The 24,782-nt window shown below is 35.4% G+C and overlaps 1 protein-coding gene across 1 annotated transcript in view; it reads right to left on the reverse strand.

Moving 5' to 3' along the window:
* The window catches only part of CLYBL (citramalyl-CoA lyase), a 1,241,399-nt gene that overhangs the window by 81,236 nt on the left and 1,135,381 nt on the right, over positions 1-24,782 (reverse strand). The window contains exon 8 of the mRNA XM_053707813.1: positions 16,950-17,074. Coding sequence (XP_053563788.1) covers positions 16,950-17,074 — 125 coding nt within the window. The remainder of the gene's footprint in view (positions 1-16,949; positions 17,075-24,782) is intronic.

A 24,782-nucleotide genomic window follows, 5' to 3' on the forward strand; every position in this document is an offset into this window, starting at 1 on the left:
ACATTTAATATTAGTAATGAGAGGGGGGGATTGCGGATATAGGGGTTTTACGTGTCTGGCTTATTTTTGGGAGGCGTGTTAGACTTTTACAGGAGATTTGTTATTTTCTTTACTTTTCTTAGGCGCCGGCAGTTTCTAAAGTGCCGTAAGTCACTAGCGACTCCAGAAATTTGTATTTACACTTATTTCTGGACATCGCTAGTTTATCCGACTTACGCCACTTAGGAAATGCCGGCGCCATATATACAATACCCCGATGTGCGAGGTGAAATTACGGGCGGCGCAGGTTTCCACGCTTGACCCAAAACCTGCGCCGTATATTTGATTGCGCCCTTAGTGAGCAGTTTTCTTGCAGTCACTGCTTATTAACTTGTGGTTGCAGGTTTGCATGAGCCCATAATGTGTAAATTCCATCATATTGATTAGATTTGCTCCAGTTGTGAGGAAGAGGTCAAACTATTGATTGTTTTTAAAGGAACAATAAATACAGTAGAATTGCATAATTAACAAATGCATAATAAAAAGACAATGCAATAACACTATGAATTTTAAATGAGCAGTAGATTTTTTTCAAAATATACTTTAATTTGCCTGCCCCCATATCATGTGACATTCATCAGCCAATCAAAGACTCATATACGTATACACTGTGAACTCTTGCACATGCTCAGTAGTAGCTGGTGCCAAGAAAGTGTGCATAAAAGGAACAAGCAAGGTTTGATAATGGATGCAAAGAGGAAAATCTTTTAAAACTGCATGCTCTATCAGAATAATTAAAGTTTACTTTTGACTTTAGTGTTCCTTTAATATGCAATGTTAGTGCAATATCAAGATATTCGGCCAGATTACGAGTTTTGCGTTATGAGCTGTGCGGTGCTACCGTGCAGTTTTTTAATTACATACAGCGCTGGTATTACAGGTTTTTACAAACCGGGCGTTAAAAGGTAAGAAGTGAGTGTTGAGCAAAATTGTGCTCCATACCGCACTTCAATACCAGTGCTGCTTAAGTGAGCGGTGAGCTGGTTGTACGAGCTCGTGCACGATTTCATCAATGAGGAGAGATGGCTGAGAAAAAGTCTAACACCTGCAAAAAAGCAGCGTAAAACTCAGTAACGCAGTCCCATTGATTCCTATGGGGAAACACATTTTATGTTTACACCTAACACCCTAACATGAACCCCGAGTCTAAACACCCCTAATCTTATACTTATTAACCCCTAATCTGCTGCCCCTGACATCGCCACCACCTACATTATACTTATTAACCCCTAATCTGCTGCCCCCAACATCGTCGCCACCTACATTATATTTATTAACCCCTAATCTGCTGCCCCCAATGTCGCCGCAACCTACCTACACTTATTAACCCCTAATCTGCCACCCCCAACGTCACCACCACTATATTAAATGTATTAACCCCTAAATCTAAGTCTAACCCCTCCTAACTTAAATATAATTTAAATAAATCTAAATAAAATTACTATCATTAACTAAATTATTCCTATTTAAAAATAAATACTTACCTATAAAATAAACCCTAAGCTAGCTACAATATCACTAATAGTTACATTGTAGCTAGCTTAGGGATTATTTTTATTTTACAGGCAAGTTTGTATTTATTTTAACTAGGAAGAATAGTTATTAAATAGTTATTAACTATTTAATAACTACCTAGCAAATATAAATACAAATTTACCTGTAAAATAAAATCTAACCTAAGTTACAATAACACCTAACACTACAATTAAATAAATTAACTAAATTAAATACAATTAAATAAATTAAATTATCTTAATCACAAAAACAAACAAACACTAAATTACAGAAAATAAAAGACAAATTACAGATATTTAAACTAATTACACCTAATCTAATAGCCCTATCAAAATAAAAAAAGCCCCCCCAAAATAAAAAAAAAATCCTAGATTAAACTAAACTATCAATAGCCCTTAAAAGGGCCTTTTGCGGGGCATTGCCCCAAAGAAATCAACTCTTTTACCTGTAAAAAAAAATACAAACAACCCCCCCAAATAAAAGCCTAACTAAAAAAAAACTAAGCTCCCCATTGAACTTCAATCCTATTGGCTGATCCAATCAGCCAATAGGATTGAGCTCGCATTTTATTGGCTGATTGGAACAGCCAATAGAATTCCAGCTCAATCCTATTGGCTGATTGCATCAGCCAATAGGATTTTTTCTACCTTAATTCCGATTGGCTGATAGAATTCTATCAGTCAATCAGAATCTAAGGGACGCCATCTTGGATGACGTCACTTAAAGTGATATTCATTCTGAAGAAAACGTCGTTTGAAGAGGATGCTCCGCGCCGGATGTCTTGAAGATGGAGCCGCTCCGCGTTGGAAGGATGAAGATATAAGATGCCGTCTGGATGAAGACTTCTGCCCGTCTGGAGGACCACTTCTGCCAGCTTCCTTGAGGACATCTTGCTGCTTGGATGAAGACTTCTCCCGGTAAGTGAATTTCCGGGGGTTAGTGTTAGGATTTTTTTAAGGGTGTATTGGGTGGGTTTATTTTTTAGGTTAGGGCTTTGGGCCTGCAATAGAGCTAAATGCCCTTTTAAAGGCAATGCCAATCCAAATGACCTTTTCAGGGCAATCGGGAGCTTAGGTTTTTTTAGTTAGGCTTTTATTTGGGGTGTTGGTTGTGTGGGTGGTGGGTTTTACTGTTGGGGGGTTGTTTGTATTTTTTTTTACAGGTAAAAGAGCTGATTTCTTTGGGGCAATGCCCTGCAAAAGGCCCTTTTAAGGGCTATTGATAGTTTAGGCTAGGGTTTTTTTATTTGGGGGGGGGGGGGCTTTTTATTTTGATAGTTCTATTAGATTAGGTGTAATTAGTTTAAAGATCTGTAATTTGTTTTTATTTTCTGTAATTTAGTGTTTTTTTGTGTGTGATTTAGCTAATTTAATTTTTTTCTTCTTTTTTTTTTTCTTTTAAAGATTTTTATTGAGGTTATGTAGATAGCAAACAAACAAAAGTTCAGTAGCATATATACATTGGGTACATTAATATTTGTTTAGCTTTTACATTCATATAGAAAGAATTGGATTACCATGTACATGACAGCGTATAATTAGAAAGACAGTACAGTACTTTTGTACAAAACACTGAATATGCATATGGGAACCTCATTTTCTATTTTTTGTAGGAAATGAAAGCACCTCAACAAGACAAGCAGACCACTCATGGGCCTTTGTACTTTAAATCAATAGGAAGAGGAGCTCTAATGTTACATACGGTCACTTTTGGACCTTGAAATTAAGTTAATATCTTATAACGAACCGAGTCACATGAAATTATATATAAGAACAGTAATATATACAACAATATTATATGTCATAAGTAATCAATGCTATGCCTACTACTTCAAATATTTAAGTCACTTGTGGGCCTTGAAATCCTATATATGTACACCAAATGTATAGGGCTATTATCAGCAGCGGAAGAATTATAAACAATAGAGGCATAGGATACCTCTCTGAATAGTGGGAGTAGGCATGGACAACAGTCAACTATAAAAAAAAATAATGAATATGGTTATCAGCTCATGGGGCTATGTGAGCAGGGTCAGAATTAGGCACCTCTAGGTCACATTAAATACAATTATATAAGCACCTTATAAGCATTATAGCCTTCTTGAATATGTTTAATACAATATCCGCAATAACCAAGCATCTAGTCAACATGCTTCAAACATGGGTCAGAACATAGGAATATATAATATTCTAGCTGAGATGAAAATGGTCTTAAGGGCATTAATCGTTCTATTAGATATAACTCACACATACTGTCATAACATTTCCATATTCTCATTTTACCTATGATATAGTGTTAATCATATACCTGTACATGTGTGTAGAAACTGCTCCTACCAATTCTAAATCAAACATAGTACATCCCCAGAACTAGACAAATGTGCCACCTCGGCCGCTGGCAGCACACTGTCATGATCTAAGTAATTGGACTCTGGGAATTTCACAGTGTTGTTCCTATATTTACTGTCCTGGAAGCTTAAAAGCTATTCTAGTCATAATAGGAGACTTGGTATAATATAAATTATTTAGACAGGGTAAGACCCCTTCCAATAACCTATTAAATGAATCTACAGTATTCAATTTGTTGCATACAAACTAAATAATCTCAGTAGTATATATCTCTCAAGGAACTTGTAGTAGGCCCTGTAAACTCTGTCCCTATCAACCAAATCCCTGCTAGCAAAAAACAAAGAAAAGCGGGCAAACTTCAAATAGAAACCTGTAAACAGTAAAAAAAAATAAAAAAAATATTAACGTTGCATACAAAATTATCCAATAACTTTCATATAGTCTTATGTCTACAGTGGAACACAAAAAGTTCAGCCATGTGAGAGTGGGAATATCTTCAATGCACTCAATGTGAAGAGATATATAACCATCCTACAGCTTGGTACAATAACAATGAAAGTACTTCAACCGATCCCCAGTCTCCACATTAAGAGATAATGTGTAGCTGCGTAACGTTTAGTGCCATTCTCAGGCTTCTGGCACAACTCACAGATCCCCCTTAACATACTAGGATCTCGCAAGGGAATGCCCATCTCCAAACTTACTATCAGTTTAGCACTTGAGAGAGTAACTTTGGCAAGAGGATCTCCCAACTGAGGCTGTATAACGCTGCATACCAAATTAGTGTGCCCAATACTAAAATCTCCACACACGAGTCATTTGTAGTAAACCGTTTCCATTTTCCCCTCAGAGCAGCAGAGGCGATACAAACTCTCCTCTCACCTCGAACAGACGGATCTTTAGTCGTACTCTTTGTGGGCTGATCTGGCTCTGCTTCTTGTAGTAGGAAGGGCTCCCCTGTATCTCCAAAGAGCGTAACTGCAAATTGCCAATGCGGTTCCCAGATCTGAGCTGCTCCCGTGCATAGACATGTAGGTTTTCTTTTCAGCTGTCCAGCTAAGATATTGTTGGTAGATGTAGCAGCTGCGTCTTGCAACGCATCCAGAATAGCGGTTTGAAAAGTGTCCATGAGGCTACTCAATTCAGCTATAACCCATGTAGCTAGAGACATGCTTCTCCCAGCTAAACCAAAAAGTATATCCAAAAAACACTTGCTCCACTGCGTCCAATCGCCCAGTTATATATAAGAAGTAGGGCACTTTTGAACATTCATCAGCGCAAACGGCTGGAAGGACTGAAATTTCAGAAATATGGGGGGGTAGAGATAGTTAGAGGCCGCTTCAAGGCCTTCACTGCGTACCTTCTCTAAATAAGGCTGCCTGTTGTCGATAGATAACACAACCAACCAAAAATCCAGCACTAGACAGCAACCGGGTGTGCACGCTTCAGGAATACTGCACTGTATTCCACACAATATACAGTCATGAAGAAGAAGCAGCACCAGCCAAGTAGTATCAAACAGATTTATTCGTGCAGTATGCACAGTGAACAGCCAGACCCACAAATAGCTATTTGTGGGTCTGGCTGTTCACTGTGCATACTGCACGAATAAATCTGTTTGATACTACTTGGCTGGTGCTGCTTCTTCTTCATGACTGTTGTCGATAGATAGATAGATAGATAGATAGAGGACAGTCTCAATTCATAGCTTCATAGGGTCAATTAGGAACTTATCTCCTGATAAAATAAAAATCTGCACGTCTTCTATGCCAAATAAAAAGCAGCCATCCTGGTCGATGGCCGGACACACCCCCCTTAGCTAATTTAATTTAATGTATTTAATTTAGTTAATTTATTTAATTGTAGTGAAGTGTTAGGTGTTATTGTAACTTAGGTTAGGTTTTATTTTACAGGTCAATTTGTATTTATTTTAGCTAGGTAGTTATTAAATAGTTAATAACTATTTAGTAACTATTCTACCTAGTTAAAATAGATACAAACTTGCCTTTAAAATAAAAATAAACCTAAAGCTAGATACAATGTAACTATTAGTTATATTGTAGCTAGCTTAGGGTTTATTTTATAGGTAAGTATTTAGTTTTAAATAGGAATAATTTAGTTAATTATAGTAATTTTATTTAGATTTATTTAAATTATATTTAAGTTAGGGGGTGTTAGGGTTAGACTTAGATTTAGGGGTTAATGCATTCAATATAGTAGCAGCGACATTGGGGATGGCAGATTAGGGGTTAATAAATGTAGGTAGGTGTCGGCGATGTTGGGGGCAGCAGATTAGGGGTTAATAAATATAATGTAGGTGGCGGCAATGTTGGGGCAGCAGATTAGGGGTTAATAAGTATAATGTAGGTGGCGGCGATGTTAGGGGTGGCAGATTAGGGGTTAATAATATTTAACTAGTGTTTGCGAGGCGGGAGTGCAGCAGTTTAGGGGTTAATATGTTTATTATAGTGGCAGTGATGTCCGGAGCGGCAGATTAGGAGTTAAAAATTTTATTATAGTGTTTGCGATGCGGGAGGGCCTCGGTTTAGGGGTTAACAGGTAGGACAGGTTAACGCTTCTTTTTCAGCTTAACACAAAATTAGTTATTGCAATATTCTTTTAGACGATATTATTTTGAAAACAGAATTAACAATGTTATTGCATGGCACAACTCATTGGATTGGCAGAAAATGTCGAATGCATCTAATGTCCGTCAACCTTAAGTTATAGGTGTAAAACACCACCAATGTTCTCCTTTTGATGTCATGCAAAAATGGCTAAAAAGCTCTTGATCACCCTGTACTAACTAAACCCACCGTTTTACTACATTTAGTTTTAATAAAGATCTGTGCTCCATAAATAGTTGTCCTACTCCCTCACATCAAAAAAGCCTAGTGTTAGTTCTCTTGAGTGCAGTGCTGAACTGCTATGTGACCCCTGGAAAGCTGTGCACCCATACTGAAGACCCATTCTGTAAGATAGTCCCAAGCATCATTAACAGACCTAAAACAAACTGTGCTAAGGTCTCAACTATAGGCTCTGGCAGATCTACACTCATTTGGCTTCAGGCTCAAGCCCTGCAGGAAAACCTGCTATTTGACTAGCCCACAAGAAATGTTCATGTAGTGATCTGTCTGAGAGCATTTAGACACATTAGTTCCAACAACAGAATGCAGAGATCAGAGAGATCAGCAGATCATACAGGACCTTGCCTACACTTAATATAAGAAGTATAGATGCCATAAGAGTAGATGGCTGAACTCACAATTTGCTAAAAACCTAAGACTGGGATAAACATACTTTTCTCAATAGACATCTAAGATAGTGTATGTCATCCCTTTATAATTCTTTTAATTGGCTCATTATAACTTGTACATCACGCAGATCCCTAGGCATAGCTCGCAGAGTGAAGTGCATATTTCCCTTCATTTGTCATTTCTGATGACATTGTTGTTGAACCATGTGTGTCTGCATATTTACACTTTCTATTCCATAAACTCCTCAATGTTATATGAAAAAGCCAGACTTCAGACTATTAGCAAATTAAAGTCATGGTAGGAAGTCAAGCATTTAGAGTATTTAAAAAGTATTTAGGAATGAAGAACGTAAATACAAGTAGGAGAGAGGAAAGAAAGGATATTTCATTTTGAGTGAGATGGTTATAAGTTTTAAAGTTGAGGATTGCATGGAGTGCAACCGTGGACTGTCTGCAAAACTTTAACGGAAATCATTATCATTGTAGTGTTCATTTTTATGCTCCATCTTCAAACGTCCCACTCACCTAAGGAGCCTGAATGGCAAATAATTTCTTTAAAATAGAGATGACACTCAAATACAGCCACCAAATTGACAACTGACAGGGGACTTCTGCAACATCTATCTTTGTCTAGACTGGAGAATAAAAATATTATTTTAACTAATTGTTAAAGCCAAATATGAAGAAAGCTTGTAATATTTATGTCTACACAGAATGTATGCAAATTGTAACATTATTACAAAAATAATAAAAAAAATATATATATATATTATTTCAGTGCTATATTTTATAATACATGGAACAATCCTCAATGTCTGAGAAAGCACTAGAAATTAACCTAATTATCTCAATGTGGTGCATCACCCCTCAAAGACTTTAGTCCATATTCCTAAATGTTTCATATCTCTGTGGAAGAAGCAAGGGAACTAAGGGAACAATAATACATGTTAGGTGGAACTCTGTAGCTCAAACTGTCTTTATAGACACCTGGATCTTTCCTGCCATGCTTATAACGCTGCATACACACATCATTCAATCAACTCCAGAGAGACACAGTTGCAGTGTCAGTCTAAGAAAGCCAACTCACTCAAGGTAACACACCCACATAATAGGATATTGGAAGCTTTCTTACGGAGAGGCCACACACACACACCACTCTGAGGCACTTATATATTTAACATCAAGACACACAGCCTTAAAGGGACAGTCTAGTCCAAAATAAACTTTCATGATTCAGATAGGGCATGTCATTTTAAACAACTTTCCAATTTACTTTTATCACCAATTTTGCTTTGTTCTCTTGGTATTCTTAGTAGAAAGCTAAACCTAGGAGGTTCATGCTAATTTTTTTAAGACCTTAAAGGCTGCCTCTTATAAGAATGCATTTTAACAGTTTTCAGCACTAGAGGTTGTTAATTCATGTGTGTCATATAGATAACACTGTGCTCACAAACGTAAAGTTACCTAAGAGTCAGCACTGATTGGCTAAGATGCAAGTCTGTCAAAAGAACTGAAATAAGGGGGCAGTTTGCAGAGGCTTAGATACAAGGTAATCAAAGAGGTAAAAAGCGTAATAATATAACTGTGTTGGTTATGCAAATTTAGTGAATGCGTAATAAAGGGATTATCTATCTTTTAAAACAATAACAATTCTTGTGTAGACTGTCGCTTTAAATTGCACACTATAGCTGACTATGTTACAACCTAGGTAGAGCTACTGGAGGTGCCTACAATTCACAAATTCACTCCTGTAAGTACTATTACTGCAAGGTTTCAAGATAGTACATGAATAGCTTCCAGCAACCAGGAGAAATATGCCATTATGCAAATTGTACCACACTGCCATTTACCCTAAAAATTGTGGTAATCATAATTGTGAAGCTCATTCTTTACATGAACAGAGAAACCATGGGTTGGTTGGAACTGATTCACCTTTTTTTGCAAGGCTATTTTTGTTCAAAACATAGATGATCTTTTCTTGGACGGCAGCTTTATTGATTTTCTTAATGTGAAAGATTTGTCTCTTAAATTTACTTATGTCACACACAAATTTAAGATTGGCTATTTAGACATACCTCTTTAGAGAACGCTGTGTTGACGCAAAGTGCTATTCACTCTGATAACTTATATAGGAAATAGGTGAAAGTTTATTATTGAAAAATCTATTATTTACAGTAGGGTTGCACCGATACCATTTTTTTATGACTGAGTACAAGTACCGATACTTGTTTTCAAATACTCGCCGATACCAATTACCGATACTTTTTTTTTTAATGTCATGTGACAGTTTACCAAGCACAATACAGACTAATTATTTAAGATTCCTTCTTTATAATTATAAAGGGCTGTAATTGAAAAGACATTATGAAATAATAAAAAAGTTCACTTAACAGGTTTATAAATAAAAAATATTACAATAAAATATTACATTTAAAGGGGTGATACAATTGGGTTGTAGGGCTGTTATATAATATCAATCTGACATTTGTATGGAGGTTCGACTCTAAGTCTTTCACTTTCCACACTACTGCATGGGGCAGAAAGATATTTTTGGGCCATTTTTGCCAGAGCTGTAAATCTGTTTATTAACTGCCCAGTACTTCAGGGGTTTGTCTGAATCAGGTACAGTGATCTCTACTACAATAATACAAATAAGAGCAATTTGTATTGTCAGAACAGTAGTAAACAATTTTTAGTTTAGTCTCCACTCCAGTTTAAAATGCAATGGGAACATGCAGTTTGAAAAAACGCCACAAGATAGCATATGGGTAGGAAGTAGAGGTATCGGTTTAAGTATCGGTGCATTTGCACGAGTACAAGTACTCATGCAAATACTTGGTATCGGTACAGATACCGATACTAGTATCGTTATCGGTGCATCCCTAATTTACAGTGGTTACTATAAAGATATTGTAGAAGATATTTTAATTAATTAGTATCAATGGATCTACACATTTTGTCTATTGATCAATGAACTTCTAGGAAACAAAAAACCCCAGAAACTTCAGTTCCTATTTATCACTACTTACAGTGACTTTAATTAACTACAGTATGTAATATTATAAGGAAACATTTTTCAATACTCATGGCAGATTATTTCTTTGAGGATATTTTCAGATTAATTTCTGCCTTAGTTTCTAGGTGAAATCCCACCATTGACCATTTGGTGGCTATGAGTGCCTTTAAGAAGCCAAAGATACCACACTAGCTATAAGATATAAGTGTAAAAAGGCTTGTGAGAATTTACAATTAGGAACACAATTGCTGCCCATTGTCATTCAAAAAGTATTTGGCATGTTGTTTTGATTGAACTATAGGCCTGTTTTTGCAGTTTATCTGATTATCTATGACTTCTGTTTGGACCAGTATTTTGGATGAATGATGAAACGGTTAAGATCTAGAATATGGCAACACCTAATAACTTAGATCTAGGCAATACCTGTTTAGGGACTGCACATTTTGGGCCAGATTACAAGTGGAGCCCTAAATATCATTTTCTATTAGCAATCCACTTAGTAATACCAACGCAAGTTAATGTGTGCTGGTATTACAAGTTTAAAGCAATGCAAACGCGAGGTAGCGTTCGCATTGCTAGGAAACAATGTGCTCATGAGAGAGCGCTTCCATAGGCTCAAATAAGAGTCTCATTCTCATGCTGTGACACACGGCATGAAAACTCCCGCAACGAACAGGATAGGTAGCGCAGCAATTTTATATATTTATGTGTTAATATGTGTATATACACATATTAACACATAAATATATTTGTGTATAATCATATACATATATATTTACAGGGAACACACAGTTCCCATAGACCGCTCACTTTAAAGCCCCAAAACTGCCAATGCCTTTATTTTGAGGGCATTTGGGGCAGTTTTAGAAAATTAACCAGAGATCAAATCTCTGGTTAATTTTCGGAGCGCTAATTGTTACCGCAAGCTCGTGGTAGCGATAACCAGTCACTTGTAATAGCTGGTTAATTATTGCACACCTAAAAACATGCAAATTTGCGAAAATTTAGCGATTCACTTGTAATCTGGCCCTTTATTTTTGAACATCATCAGCAGGGGTGTAACTAAAAACCACAGGGCCCAGGTGCAAGAATCTAAGAAGGGCCCCCACCCCCCAAAAAATGTGAATTTGATACATATCTTTTTTTTCCCAACTTAATAATGCCAAAATTAAACTTTCATGTTTTAGATAGAGCATGCAATTTTAAACAAACTTCAAATTAAATCTATTATCTAATTTGATTTGTTCTCTTGGTTCTTTATTGAAAAGGCTCAGAAGCAGTAGCAGTGCACTGCTGGAACCTATGTGTTGTGATAAAGCCCCTGTTAGGGCGAAACGCGTTGACGTTATTTGCAGACCACTCTCCACTAAACTTGACCATTGAATACGGAATTTGTGAAATAAAACCTTCCCTGCATGATCTTGAAGTTAATCAAGTACGGGGATTTAAAACGGCCGTTTGCTTTCTATCCACACTCAGGAGCGTGCAACTGAACAGCTGATCCGGAACCAGTTGAGTGGAGGTAAGGGAAGGAAACCATTCCGCAATCACACTGGGTTCAGAGGAGACGCTACAAATCCAAAACCGCCACCGGAGGATTCCTACAGCATACTTGTACCTGTGACACACGTAGTGTCTGAAGATCCCGGTAAATCCGGTAAGTTCTGCTGTGAACGGAACACTAGAACACCGATTATTTTATTGGTTACACACACATCAACGAGCAGCCCTACTCTTTGAACTGTATACACTTAAACAAAGAGTCAGCATCTGTTATTATAAACTAACCAAATTGCTTCTTTGTTTCTCTTGGGATATAAAAGAATCAAGATTGAAACATCCGCTATACAATACAAGTGAACTTTTTATCACGACTATTAAAAGGTGGCATTGTGTCCTATATGCCGCATTAAGGTTTATTGTATTGTATTCTGTATATATTTATATGCATGTCCATATTCCTTACTCATCTTGTTAAGGAGATTTATGACAACTGCTGCTAATTTTATAGAGTTTTTATTTGTTTTTTATTACAGGGAGACGTCTCTTATTTTGATTATAGCATTGTTCTCTATATATAAAGACTATATATTTTTATATTATTAGAACAATAAATATCCCTTGTTTTAGATGAATAGTGTCTATACGTTCATTTCCATTAACCCCTGAGCTTTTAGCGCTCCCTAACTTACACTTATTCCAAGTAAAATGTACTCACAAGCAACTCACTACTTGTCTAGCTGCTGCAATTGACTGCTGAAAGTTCTTCATGTCGCTGCTGTGCGATGCCTGTGACTTCTGAATTCTGGGGATGGTTGGGTCCCCCTGTGTGACAGGCACGGATGATCTTTGCACAGCATTGTGCTATAGCCTGGTTGTGTGTGACTCTGATCTTCCAGCACAAGGCTTGTGCTGGAAGATCAAAGTTGTACACAGAAAGGCTATAGTGCAAGGCTGAGTGCTCTTCACCCGCCGAGAGCCAGCCCTGCCCAGTGCCCACACTCGCACTCCTCATCCAGGTGGCAGCCTTGCAAGGTGGGACTGGGAATCATGATGTGAAATTTTTGTTTTTGTGCTGAAGCTTTTGGGGCCCCCTGAGGGGTGGAACTCCCGGGCCCAGTCCCAGTTGCGACCTTTGCATCCCTGGTAGTACTCCTGATCATCAGAATCAGAAACAGGAATGCACTCTATATATTCTAGACTGTCAATAAAGCCTGCAGTCTTCTCGCAAGGGCATTAAAAGTAAAAATCATAAGAACCATATATACAAAATCTAAGATAATAATAGCAACACACATAGTATCAGTAAAAATATTGCCACTGTCTTCAAAGAATATTATGCCAACTGTAAAACATAATGCATCTTTTTGTTTGTTGATATCTAATTTTTTTTTTGTGTGGTTAACTCATGAGAATATTGTTAGGTTTTAAAATAATAATTGCTTTTCCCTTGAGAGGCTGGGACAAAGTTTGCAGAATGTGGAGCATAGAGTTTAAAATCATTAAGTACTTACCCATTTAAGGAAATCCTAACTTCATAACTGGGTTCACTACAAGGGCCTTTCAATACTGGGAACACCAGGGGTTAACCTCTGTGGCACAATTATTAAACCCTGCTGCCCTTCGAATTCTCCCTTTCACAGATATTCAGGAACAATATACTTTACTTAATACTCAGAAATTTGCTTATTTTCAATATCGTCACCACATAGGTCTCTCCTGTCTTCTGGCCTCACAACACATGTAGACAAACTTTGCACTTTAACCAAACAAGGATCCCACTCTTGAAAGTGTATAGGTTGATAACGACACATCACAAACTGCACTCCTTACAAAACATCCTGACTAAATGGCAGGGGTTTTGGGATCTACCCATTACACTATAACACCTAATATATAGCTTTGCCAGGGTTAAAGAAGCGACCCAATCCTCATACCTGAGGGAAACCTATACAAAATTCTTACACCATGCATATTTTACACCCAAATTACGCTCAAAATGGGTTCCAGGAGCACAAGATATTTGTAATATATGCTCATCCTCTGCCCCAGATCTAATTCACTTGATGTGGGATTAAAATGTTCTGTCACAAATGGGAACCGTTCCTCTTACTTATCCCAGTACAGTTAAAGAACAGAATTTTGTGCCCCTTCCAACATTCTCTATTTATGCTTAGCGAAAACCTACATGGTAGATGGTGTCTGTCTGCTCCCTAACTACAATAATTTTGATGCCTCTGATTAGGGGGCGACCTTGGTTCTGGCAGGAAGTTGGGGATATCCACCCGTCAATGCCTAATCTTCCTAAAGGTATTGACAATCTCTCTCACTCATTCCTTTCTTTACTTCTCTCTTTCTCTTTCACTAGAATTATAATAGTTGTTCGTGATTGAGTTCTTAAGGTCCTAGCCACTTAGAGGAGGAGTAATCCTCTCTGGGGTACTATCATGTTTAGTTTATCTTATGTTTAATTTTATGTTTAATTTTGTTTTATTTATTTAGTTGAGAAACTTTTCCTCCTTTTGGGATAAAATAGGAGCTTGAGTATCGCATAGATCCTGTAGCTCTCTTTCAAGACATTGCTAATTTTGACTAGATCTAGATTGTATAATCTTGTACTATTGCATATTGCTATATTTTCAGTGCCACTATTATTTCTACTTCCTTGGTAGCTTATTCAGGCATTTGTGATGAAATTTGAGCATCCTTTATAAATAAATAAATAATAATGGTTGCTTTATAGAGTGTGTATTATTCTTAATAGTTTAGGAAGCTTAGTTTTTTTTTTTTTTTTTTTTACTAAGGTGATACATTGCACTATTAGAATGTAAGAATCTGTAATTAATTCCATAGAACTAGTAGAATGAAATTCCCTTTTTTGGGAAGAGATGCAGAAAATCTACTTGGACCTTCAAAAGTGACCTAAAATTACTGCATTGCTCATAATTTCACAACAAAACATAATCCTAGCCAGTGTTTGTATCTCACTTTTCAGAGGATTATAATGTAGCTATTTTAGTAGATTAAATCCTTTACATGCTGCATAAAACGTTTAAGATAAAACTACAAACTGCTTCAGAAGGTGCAGAAGGCAATAGTCTGTTGGAGAGAGTGCAATCTTGATGGAGACATATTTATTGAAGCTGCCTCAAGGTTAAACATTAATGGACTTCTTTTATGACATGCAATTCCCCTTAAATGAACCTCCTCCGACGTCTCAATGCTGCTCTTTCCCTCCTTGGGCTTTACAATCTTAATGAACCATTTAAATATATTTTTATTTATATACTCTTATATGTTAAGTTTTGCCCTACAAGGTATAAATCTTGTGTTGAAATACGATTGTTCAAAAAATGGACTTATGGAAAAAGGTTCCTTTTTTTTTTTTAAACAAGAAAACAGGACAACCTAATCTGGTGCCATTGACTGGTCTTTCTTGTGGGGGGCTGAGATGGATTTCTTGTGTTTCTAAAAAATAATCCTGCTTGTTAAACTTATCTAAACAATTTACCTCGTCTGTTCGTGTTATTAAGCTTGTAAAAAAAAAGCACAAAAAAAAAACAAGAACCAAAAAACGTGTTTGTTATCACTGTTAATAAGTTTAAATAGCATACACAAACACACACACACGTAAAATATATGCATAAACAAACACATACATACATGCACAAATAAAGGTATACAATTGCTCTATTATTTAAAATATCTCAAATCTACTGACATCATATTGTTGTGTATGACAAGGACAAAAATGAAACCGAAATGCAAAAAAAATAAATATATAGAATATTTTATCCAAAAACCTTAAACTTGTAAGTTGCAGTAAAATAATTTATCTTCAGGGTTTATATTTTATGTTTTTGTGACTTTCAGACGCTAAAGACCTTGTTTCCTGACTTTTCTGCATTAGCCTTGCAATAAGGCTCAGATGAGTTACCCAGCACTGTGTATCCTTTGTCAAGCATCTACAACCAGCTAAAATCATCTCAATCTTCCGAGCTCAAGTGAGAATTGCAATGCATTCCTGTTGTTAGTAAAGTTCTCTAATAAGGCCGGAAAGCATTTACACATTGTACAAAGAAAATTACAGATGAAGTTTAAATTGTGATTCTCATAAAATGATAGAAAATTATAAAACTAGAAAAACGTGCATTTAAAGCTTTGTAAAGAACAAAACTGTTAGTCAATGCAAGCAGATATTCTGTTGAGTATCTTTCTTTGGAAAGCAAACCCCATATGCAACTAATTACCATACACAGCATGTAGATACACATTTCACAGCAATTTCTATTTAATCATTTTAAGGTATGAGGTAAGACTTTAGGTACACTATAATGTAGATACATTACAATACAACATTTTCCTCATTTGTAACAAGAGGCAAACTGGATTATTTCAAATAACCTAAGAGATAATTAACAGACAATTCTACAACTGGCATAAAATCTTCCTTCAGGCGACACCTAATTTAAGTATTACTGGCACAAAGTGAAGACAGATTGTGCATCACCACTGCAATATTTACATAGCAGAAACCCACAGTGCGGGAAACGCGAGACTCAATGATGCACTAAATTAGGAACAACCATATTCCAGTGTTAATTTGTTTTTTTGCATATCCAGATTTCTGGTCTCCAAATCGCTATTCAGAATAGTGTTACTTCTTAATAATTACAATTAAAAAGAATTATATGGCCATTGAATCCTGACCCAGCATAACACAGGATTAATATAGCTAACAATCTGAAGTGTTTTTGCCAATTTGACTTGATTTCAATTTTGCAAGATGAATACGCTGCTGATTTTGGTAAAGAATAACACAAGTTAACAGCATGCCTTCTGTTCAGGAAAGAAAAAAACTGAGCCATAAATAGATATCTACCCATTGTATCTAATAAAGAATGTGTGGGTAGCAATCAAGACAGAAAGGGGAAATAAAAAGCATAGGTGTGGTGGAGAGAAGGAAAGAAAAAAAAATCAAAATGGAAGAAGAGAGAAAGATCAATGAAAGTGAACAGAATATGTGCATTGAAGGGTATATAAAGGGATGGAAATTTGTAATGGACAATGGAAGGAAGGATAGCTGGGAGATGGAAAAAACTATAAAGATTGGGAAAATCCAATAAAATCAAAGGAGGAAACCGTTTCCTTACTAGTATTATGTATGGTAATATGAAGTTTGTTGTTCATAATCATATTTATGTTAAAGACACCAAGTAACTAATGGACATTTGAATCTACAATAGGACACAGAAGACTAAGATTCATTTTGTACCTTTCCTAATCTTTGGTGCTCTTGAAAAGCAGAAATCAATTCATGGGCCCATTTTATTTTGTCAGTGCTTGGAGTAAACTGTTCCTGGACAATAGGAATCTGGCTCGGATGAATCACCTGCTTACCTAGAAGAAGATTAATAACAGCAGAAACATGAATCAACAACAGATGTTCACGCAAAATGTGTCAAACATTCAAAGATGGAGAATGCCTCCCGGACTACACATTAAATAATAACAAATAATTACTGTAATAGCTTTCTTTTTTTATCCCCGGTACTCCAGAGCAGCATGAATCCTTTCCTTGTGCTCAAGCTGCATGGAAGGATAAATGCAGCCTTGACTCAATTCAGTGCAGTTAAAAAAGAATACAAATAATCAGTTCTGTTTTAAAGCAAACAAAAAGGACTCCCATTTTTAACTTTATTGTCTAGCTGGCAGAAAGGGGTTGATAGCTGGAATGAACCCCTTCAGTGGCAGAGAAGCTTCAGGACCCTATGCTATTAAATAGGTTAAATGTGAAGCAGGAGTGAAGAAACAACATTGTTTGAGTCTATTTAAAAGAGAACACAAAGTAATAAAAACACTACATGCAGGCAAATGATACAGCCTGCTTTTTATTATTTATTTTCCCTTTTGTTGAAAGAAAAATAATAAACTCATCAAATAAGACTCATGATTACCATGGCAATGCTAGAATAAAAATGGTATTGCTGTATAAATTATACATTGTGATAAAACAACAGTTTATGGTAAAAATAATGTCTTGTTTTATAACAAGTTTAATTACAATACAATGGCTAAAGCAAATTATTAAATCAAATCAGCAAAATTTAAAAATTAAAGAAAAAGAGGTAGATTTCAATATTGTACTTGGTTCAAAGGTACCTTTATATTGTTAGAATATTGAAATCAAAAGCAATGCTTGATTTTTTTTTTTTAATACAATTTTCCAGCCCTCTTCAGTTTACACATATTAGGTTATTGCACATGTTTAAGTGGTTTAATCCTTCTTTCCTATAAATTAATGGTTTTTTTAAATTGATACATGGAAAATTATCTTTTATGTTAAAGACCCCAGTTTTACAAATGTACTTTTTAATGGTAAAAAATGATATAGTTTTAGGGCCTAAACTTGCTTTGCAAATAAACCACTACATTTAACCTAAATAAATATAGCACAACAGCAACTTTAATGTTAACAAAGTTGTTTGGATTTGCATAAAATTAACAAATATTTTATTCATAATTGCATTATTTTTCAAGATACTTTTTAAACCATGCCCTTATACTACAAGATTAAAAATAAAATATTGATATAATGAGCAATTACGATTAAGGTTAATCAATTCTTGTAAATAGCTTTTTAATGTAGAAAATTTAATTTAAATTCATAAAAAATGTATTATGCGGTCTATGAGTCTGAAAGATATTTCTAAAATGTTTCTTGGCTTTTATAGGTGTAATGCTTAGTGCTCTTTATGGATTTTTTTAATATTGAAATAATTCACTAAAATACAGCAAACCTTATGACTAAACAAAATAACAAAAAATTTTTATTGAACTAAAAGAAAAATGTATAGATTTGTGTACCAATCTGTAAAACAAAAAAAAATTCAAATTTATATAAGATCTTTACCTTTTAAAAATATTTTATAATATTCTAAACTGTGATGAAGTTTTTGACATTTGTACTTTTTGCAGCTATTGTTTCTTTTTATTTATTTTTTTACATATTCTATAACATTTTTTCTTAACTGTGTTTAAGTTTCTAGTATGTTTTATGATGGTGAAAATATACTTATATCCACACCAAAGTGAATTATTTAAATATTATTCCACTTTCTCATAAGGTGCAGTAATGTTTTCCAAAATTTTTCACAAATGTATATGTCTGGTGAAGTAGGATCAAGACATATTCACATGCAGTATTCAGTGACAAAATAATTTTCCTTTAATCTATATTTTTGTGGTATCAGCCAATAAATTGGTTACAAAATTCTTTCATAACGCATTCAGTTGTGTGACTTATAAACAATCTTTTTGCCAAATCTAGTGCACTTTTGCTGTCCTTGCAAAAGTAAAATCTATTTCCTTTTTTACAGACTGTACAAATGTCATTAAAATAATTATTTATTCTTTATTTGTGTAGGCATAAAAATATATCTTTTTTTAAATTCCACAAGACAAAACACATTGCAAATTCATTTAACAGAACTGCACTTTCAACAGCATTTATTTAATGAAGACAATATTCATATTTTAATAAAGAAATATAAAAATAATACCTAAACCTATTGTAATTGGTACATTTTATGTATTAAGAATAATTTAAATTCAACAAATATTATATTCATTATACTTTTGTTTTTTAAATAGTAATGGTTTTAGGAACAAAAATGCCTGCGGTAGATTCATTATATCTAAACAGACATATTAGCACATACATGGCAAGGTTATGCTGATCCATAAAACAGAACAAAACAGAAACGACCAAATCCTTTACGTATGGAAAGGAACAATGGAGCATTGGTAGATGGTATTTCAGGTCTTTCAGATGCATTTGGAAAATAACTCTCCAAAAGAACTCTTTACAAAGGGACAGAGGTAACTGGAATGTGACACTTTACAAATGCTGTGTAATCTGTATAAGCTTCAACGCCACATTGTCTACTCAGGTATCCAGCACCACTTGACATATCATTTTAGGTCAATTTGTCAGCTATGAAGGGATTACAGAGCATTATATCAGCTCTTCATGAGAGGGTTTTTTGCTGTAACAAAGCAAGGTATAACTGCATGAGTCTGTCTCTAGCAATGGTTGGAAAACGCTATATTAAACACTGGTACCTTCTCACATTTTGCTGCTAAAATTAACCTATGGCTTATTTTCATATGGAGTAATATCTTTCTTTTAGTACATGTAACCAATATAAGGATTTAAAACACGTACAATGAGGAATTCTTTCTTATTTTATCTTCTCTATATTTGATACTGCTTGACCAGTTATACAATAATCGTATTCACTGACAATATAAGGTTTGGAAATTAACTGTTGAGACTTGCAACCAGTACACTGACTTGGGTAAACTGCTGTAACTGGCACCTACTGGGGAAAAACTCCATTAGTCCTTATCAGGAAATGCACCAGCTCCTGTCCTGCGAGCCAGTTACAGCAGTTTACCCAAGTGTAAAGGTAAATTACTTGTAATAACATAAGTATTCTTACAAGTAAAGGAGTTCAAAATCTGGTTTAACAACAACAACAAAAAAGGTTAAACAGGTTATGGATAGCTTTTAAATGGACATATATTTAGTCTGACTCTAATATATACAAATTGAAAACCAAACCAAGCAGTGGCAGTCTTGCTTACACTGTAACTTGCCTTCAGTAGAAAAAGCATTACAAAAGTAATCTAGAAGTAAAGATGAGATATAATCAGAGCAGAACTAATGCAAATTTATTTGCTTGAAATTGAAGTATTAATGATACAAATCAGCATGCAAATGACTAACATTTTTTTGCTTAAGATTTAAGTTTTCAGCAAGTTGTATCTCCTTGTGGTTGAAAATGGGTTAACAGTGAAATGATTTGTACAGATCAAAAATACTTTAAAGAGAGTCAGAAGAAAGCAACATCAGATCTCCTGAAGCTACAGTGGCCATATTGTGTTAATTTGAAGGGTATTATGGAATAATAATCTCCGTACAAATTGTTTAAATGTGTTTAAGTATTAATTTGCCTGCAGCATTCCGTAACATTTGTTAAAATGAAAAAAACAAAAAAAGAAAACCAGCAAAATACCTTTAAACAATCTAAGAAATATGACTTTATTTGCTTAAAGTAAAATTAAAAAAAATGTAATTTAAGAAGACGAAAAAGGGCACAAGATATGTATTTGTTAGGCAGTGCACTCTTACACCAATCAATAAAATATGGGTGTTTCATAATGTCTGTAACTTAAATGAATAGAAAATTGGTAAAGTATTTTAGCATACATTGTGGGTATGGACCGAATTGAAACATTAATGCAGAACTGAGGCAATTTGTTACACTAACACCAGACAATCACTACAAGATAAAGTAGTATAGAAATATACTACTGTAAAGCATTTTTGTCATGGAAGTATTAGTGATGTAAGTAACAATTACAATAACCATATGAAAGTAAATACATAATTCCTGCTATATTTTCTGCTTTACCCTACCTATATGGCTCAGTTTCACTGATGTGCCACACTACTCCTCCTTCAGTTACTTTGGTCCTGTACATATTTCACACTAAATCACACACCTGTTTCTAAAGGAACAAAGTTAAAATGCGTCGCTCATGTAGATAATTATCAAATGTTTATCAAAAATTTCTACAAAGCCCAAGGGTTACACCTTGATGTTAAATATTAAATATTGCTCTCTTATATATATATTAATATATTAAATATTGCTCTCTTTCTAATGACTTTTCATCCTCCTAATATTGCTTAACTAAATTGTTATATGTATTTTTACTGCACAAAATGTTTATCTAGAAATTAATTTATTACAGTTTCGCTTCACTTTTTTCAAGTTTTATTTTTTTCAGAAATCGACTCTAGCTGTTAATACTCTTTATAGACAGCAGTCACTTTGCAACTTAAACCAACCAGACATTATATTTCACTGCCACCTCCAAATGCTGAGTGTGACCTGCACTGCCCTCCCCTGTGCACCATCTGCCTGTGTGCAATGAGTTCTGTGCAGCTTGTACTACAAACACATTTTTCCATTACTACCTCCCCCCTTTTTACATATCACCCAGAACTATTATCTAAGGATAAACCCAATATATTAAGCTACATTACTAATCAAAAGACATATTTTGTCAAAGGGAAGATTTTGTATTCCTTTAACACTTTATTTTTATATATATATATATATATATATATATATGTAAATATATATACATAACTTTTTAATATTTAACACTACTTCTCTTAGAATAAATGCTTCTAGAAATGCTTTATTTGTAAAGGTCTTTTCAGGATATTTCCAATTTAATCTTCAGGGAATTTCGTCCCCTCTTAATGCAGAATACACGAGATGCAGTAGTACCACCTGTGCCCGTTGTTAGCAGAGGTCATTTAACACTTTATACTCTACAAAGACATTGCTTTGAAGAGTATAATTCAGAGAATTGTAGGAATATCCATAGGCAGCAGGGGAACCTCGTGGGAACAACAGTCACTTTAGTCAGAGACTGTGCACAAAGGATGAGGTGAACGGGCCCCCCATTGTTTGTGTGACAGGTGTGAGGTGTCCAGTAGTGGTACTAGTGAATTGGATTCATGTAAATATTGTTGCACTGGGTTTTGACATGTACAAATTTCAGTGCAGAATATCTGCTCTGTTAATTTGGGCTACTGGTTTATTCTAGCAATCTCTAATACCTTTATTTTTCATAAGAAAAACATTAGATATAATTAATCTATATAATATGAATAAGAAAATAAAAATATCTATCCAATAAAGCATAAAATTCAAATTGTAATCATATAAACCAATATTGAATTAGTGAAACTACTAAATGATAACATTGCAGCAATAATGTATGGCAAACACATAAATGTTACATATTAAGGGCCAGATTATGAGTGTCATGCAAAAAAATGCTTATGCGAGCACGATATTTGCGCTCCTCTTCAGTAATACCAGCGCATGCAACTGTGCGCTGGTATTACAAGTTGAGCGCAATGCACGGAAGCTTTGCGCACACAAGAGCATGCTTCCATAGGCTCCAATGGGAGCCTCGTTCTCATGCCGTGAGACAAGGCTGAAAACCTAGTGCAGCGAAGGGTGTAAGTTGCGCTGCGATGGGCAGCAAAATATAAATATATATGTACTAGGCGAAAAAGCCTGCCTAGAGGGCAGTCTATGTTTAAAACATAAAAACCCCAAGCTAAAGTTACAAAAAATAAAAAAAAGTAAAATTACAGAAAAAAATAAACAAAGCTATCCAAAATAAAAAATGTAAACCTAAACTAATACCCCTATAAAAATAAAAAATCCCCCCCAAAATAAAAACACCTCCTAATCTAATACTAAACTACCAATAGCCCTTAAAAGGGCCTTTTGTAGGGCATTGCCCTAAGTTAAACAGCTCTTTTACCTCTAAAAAATACTAAGTCCCCCCTAACAGTAAAAAAACACCCACCAAACCCCCCAAAATAAAAAAACTAATACTAAAAAAAACTAAACTTCCCATTGCCCCTAAAGGGGCATTTGTATGGGCATTGCCCTTAAAAGAGCATTCAGCTCTTTTACTGCCCTTAAAAAGGCAATAAGCTCTTTTTCAAGCCCAAAAACACCTTAATCTAAAAAAAAAAGCCTAAACCTAACTTCCAGATAGGTACTTACTGTTACTGAAGTCAGGCGGAGAAGGTCTTCTCCAGACGGATCCATCATCTTCTATCTTCATCCAGAGTGAAGGTGGCGTGGAGCAGAGGTGCGGAGCTGTGTTCCTGATTCCTGGATCCTCAGTGGCGGTGCTCTGCGGCATAGAGGCTCTTCATCCGATGTCCGTCGTAGACTGAAGATTGAATGCAAGGTACTGCAATCAATTTGGGGTACCTTGCATTCCTATTGGCTGGAATTTTGAAACCTGTCAATAGGATTAGAGCTATTGAAATCCTATTGGCTGTTCAAACCAGCCAATAAGATTTCAGCAGCTCTCATCCTTTAGCCTGATTTCAAAATTTCAGCCAACAGGAATGCAAGGTACCCCAATAAATATGGGGTACCTTGTATCAATCTTCAGTGTGCGATGGACGATCGCATGAAGAGGAGTCTCCACGCCGACGAGAACCGACAACGACGAGAACCACCGCTTAAGATCCAGGCATCGTGAACACAGCACCCGCACACCTCCACTCCGGATGAAGATAGAAGATGATGTATCCGTCCGGAAAAAGACCTTCTCCGCCGGACTTCAGGAACAGTGAATATTTGGGGCTTAGGTATAGGCTTTTTTATTTAAATTTTTAGGGTGTTTTGTTTTTTAGATTAGGGTTTTTTTGGGCTTAAAAAAAGCTGATTGCCCTTTTAAGGGCAGTAAAAGAGCTGAATGCCCTTTTAAGGGCAATGCCCATACAAATGCCCCTTTAGGGGCAATGGGTAGTTTAGAGATTTTTTTTAGTGTTAGGTTTTATAATTTGGGGGGGTTAGGTGGGTGGGGGTTTTTTACTGTTAGGGGGGACTTAGTATATTTTAGAGGTAAAAGAGCTGTTTAACTTAGCGCAATGCCCTACAAAAAGCCCTTTTAAGGGTTATTGGTAGTTTAGATTAGGGGGTGATTTTATTTTGGGGGGGGGGGGCTTTTTTATATTCATAGGGATTAGGCATATTTTTTTATTTTTTAAAATGTTATTTTTTTTTTTTTCTGTAACGTTAGACTTATTTTTTTTGTAAATTTAGATAATTTTTTTGTAATTTAATGTGAGGTTTTATTTAAGTGTAACTTAGTATTGGGGTTAATTTAGGGGGTGTTAGGTTAGGGGGCTTAGTAATTAAATTAGTTATTTACATTGTGGGGTGTTTTAGTTTGGTTTAGGAGTTAATAGGTTAACTGCGATGTGGGGGGTTGGCGGTTCAGGGGTTAATAGGTCAATTAGGTTTATTGCAATGTGAGGGTTTGTTGGTTTAGGGGTTAATATGGTTATTTAGGTTTATTGCAATGTGAGGGGTTGGCAGTTAAGGGGTTAATATTTTAATTGTGTTGTTTGCGGTTTAGGGGTTAATAACTGTATTATTTTGCGATGTGGGGTTGACGGTTTAGGTGTTTGTTAATACTTCGGGCG

This window comes from Bombina bombina, chromosome 3 (assembly GCF_027579735.1).
Source record: "Bombina bombina isolate aBomBom1 chromosome 3, aBomBom1.pri, whole genome shotgun sequence".
Taxonomy (NCBI): domain Eukaryota; kingdom Metazoa; phylum Chordata; class Amphibia; order Anura; family Bombinatoridae; genus Bombina; species Bombina bombina.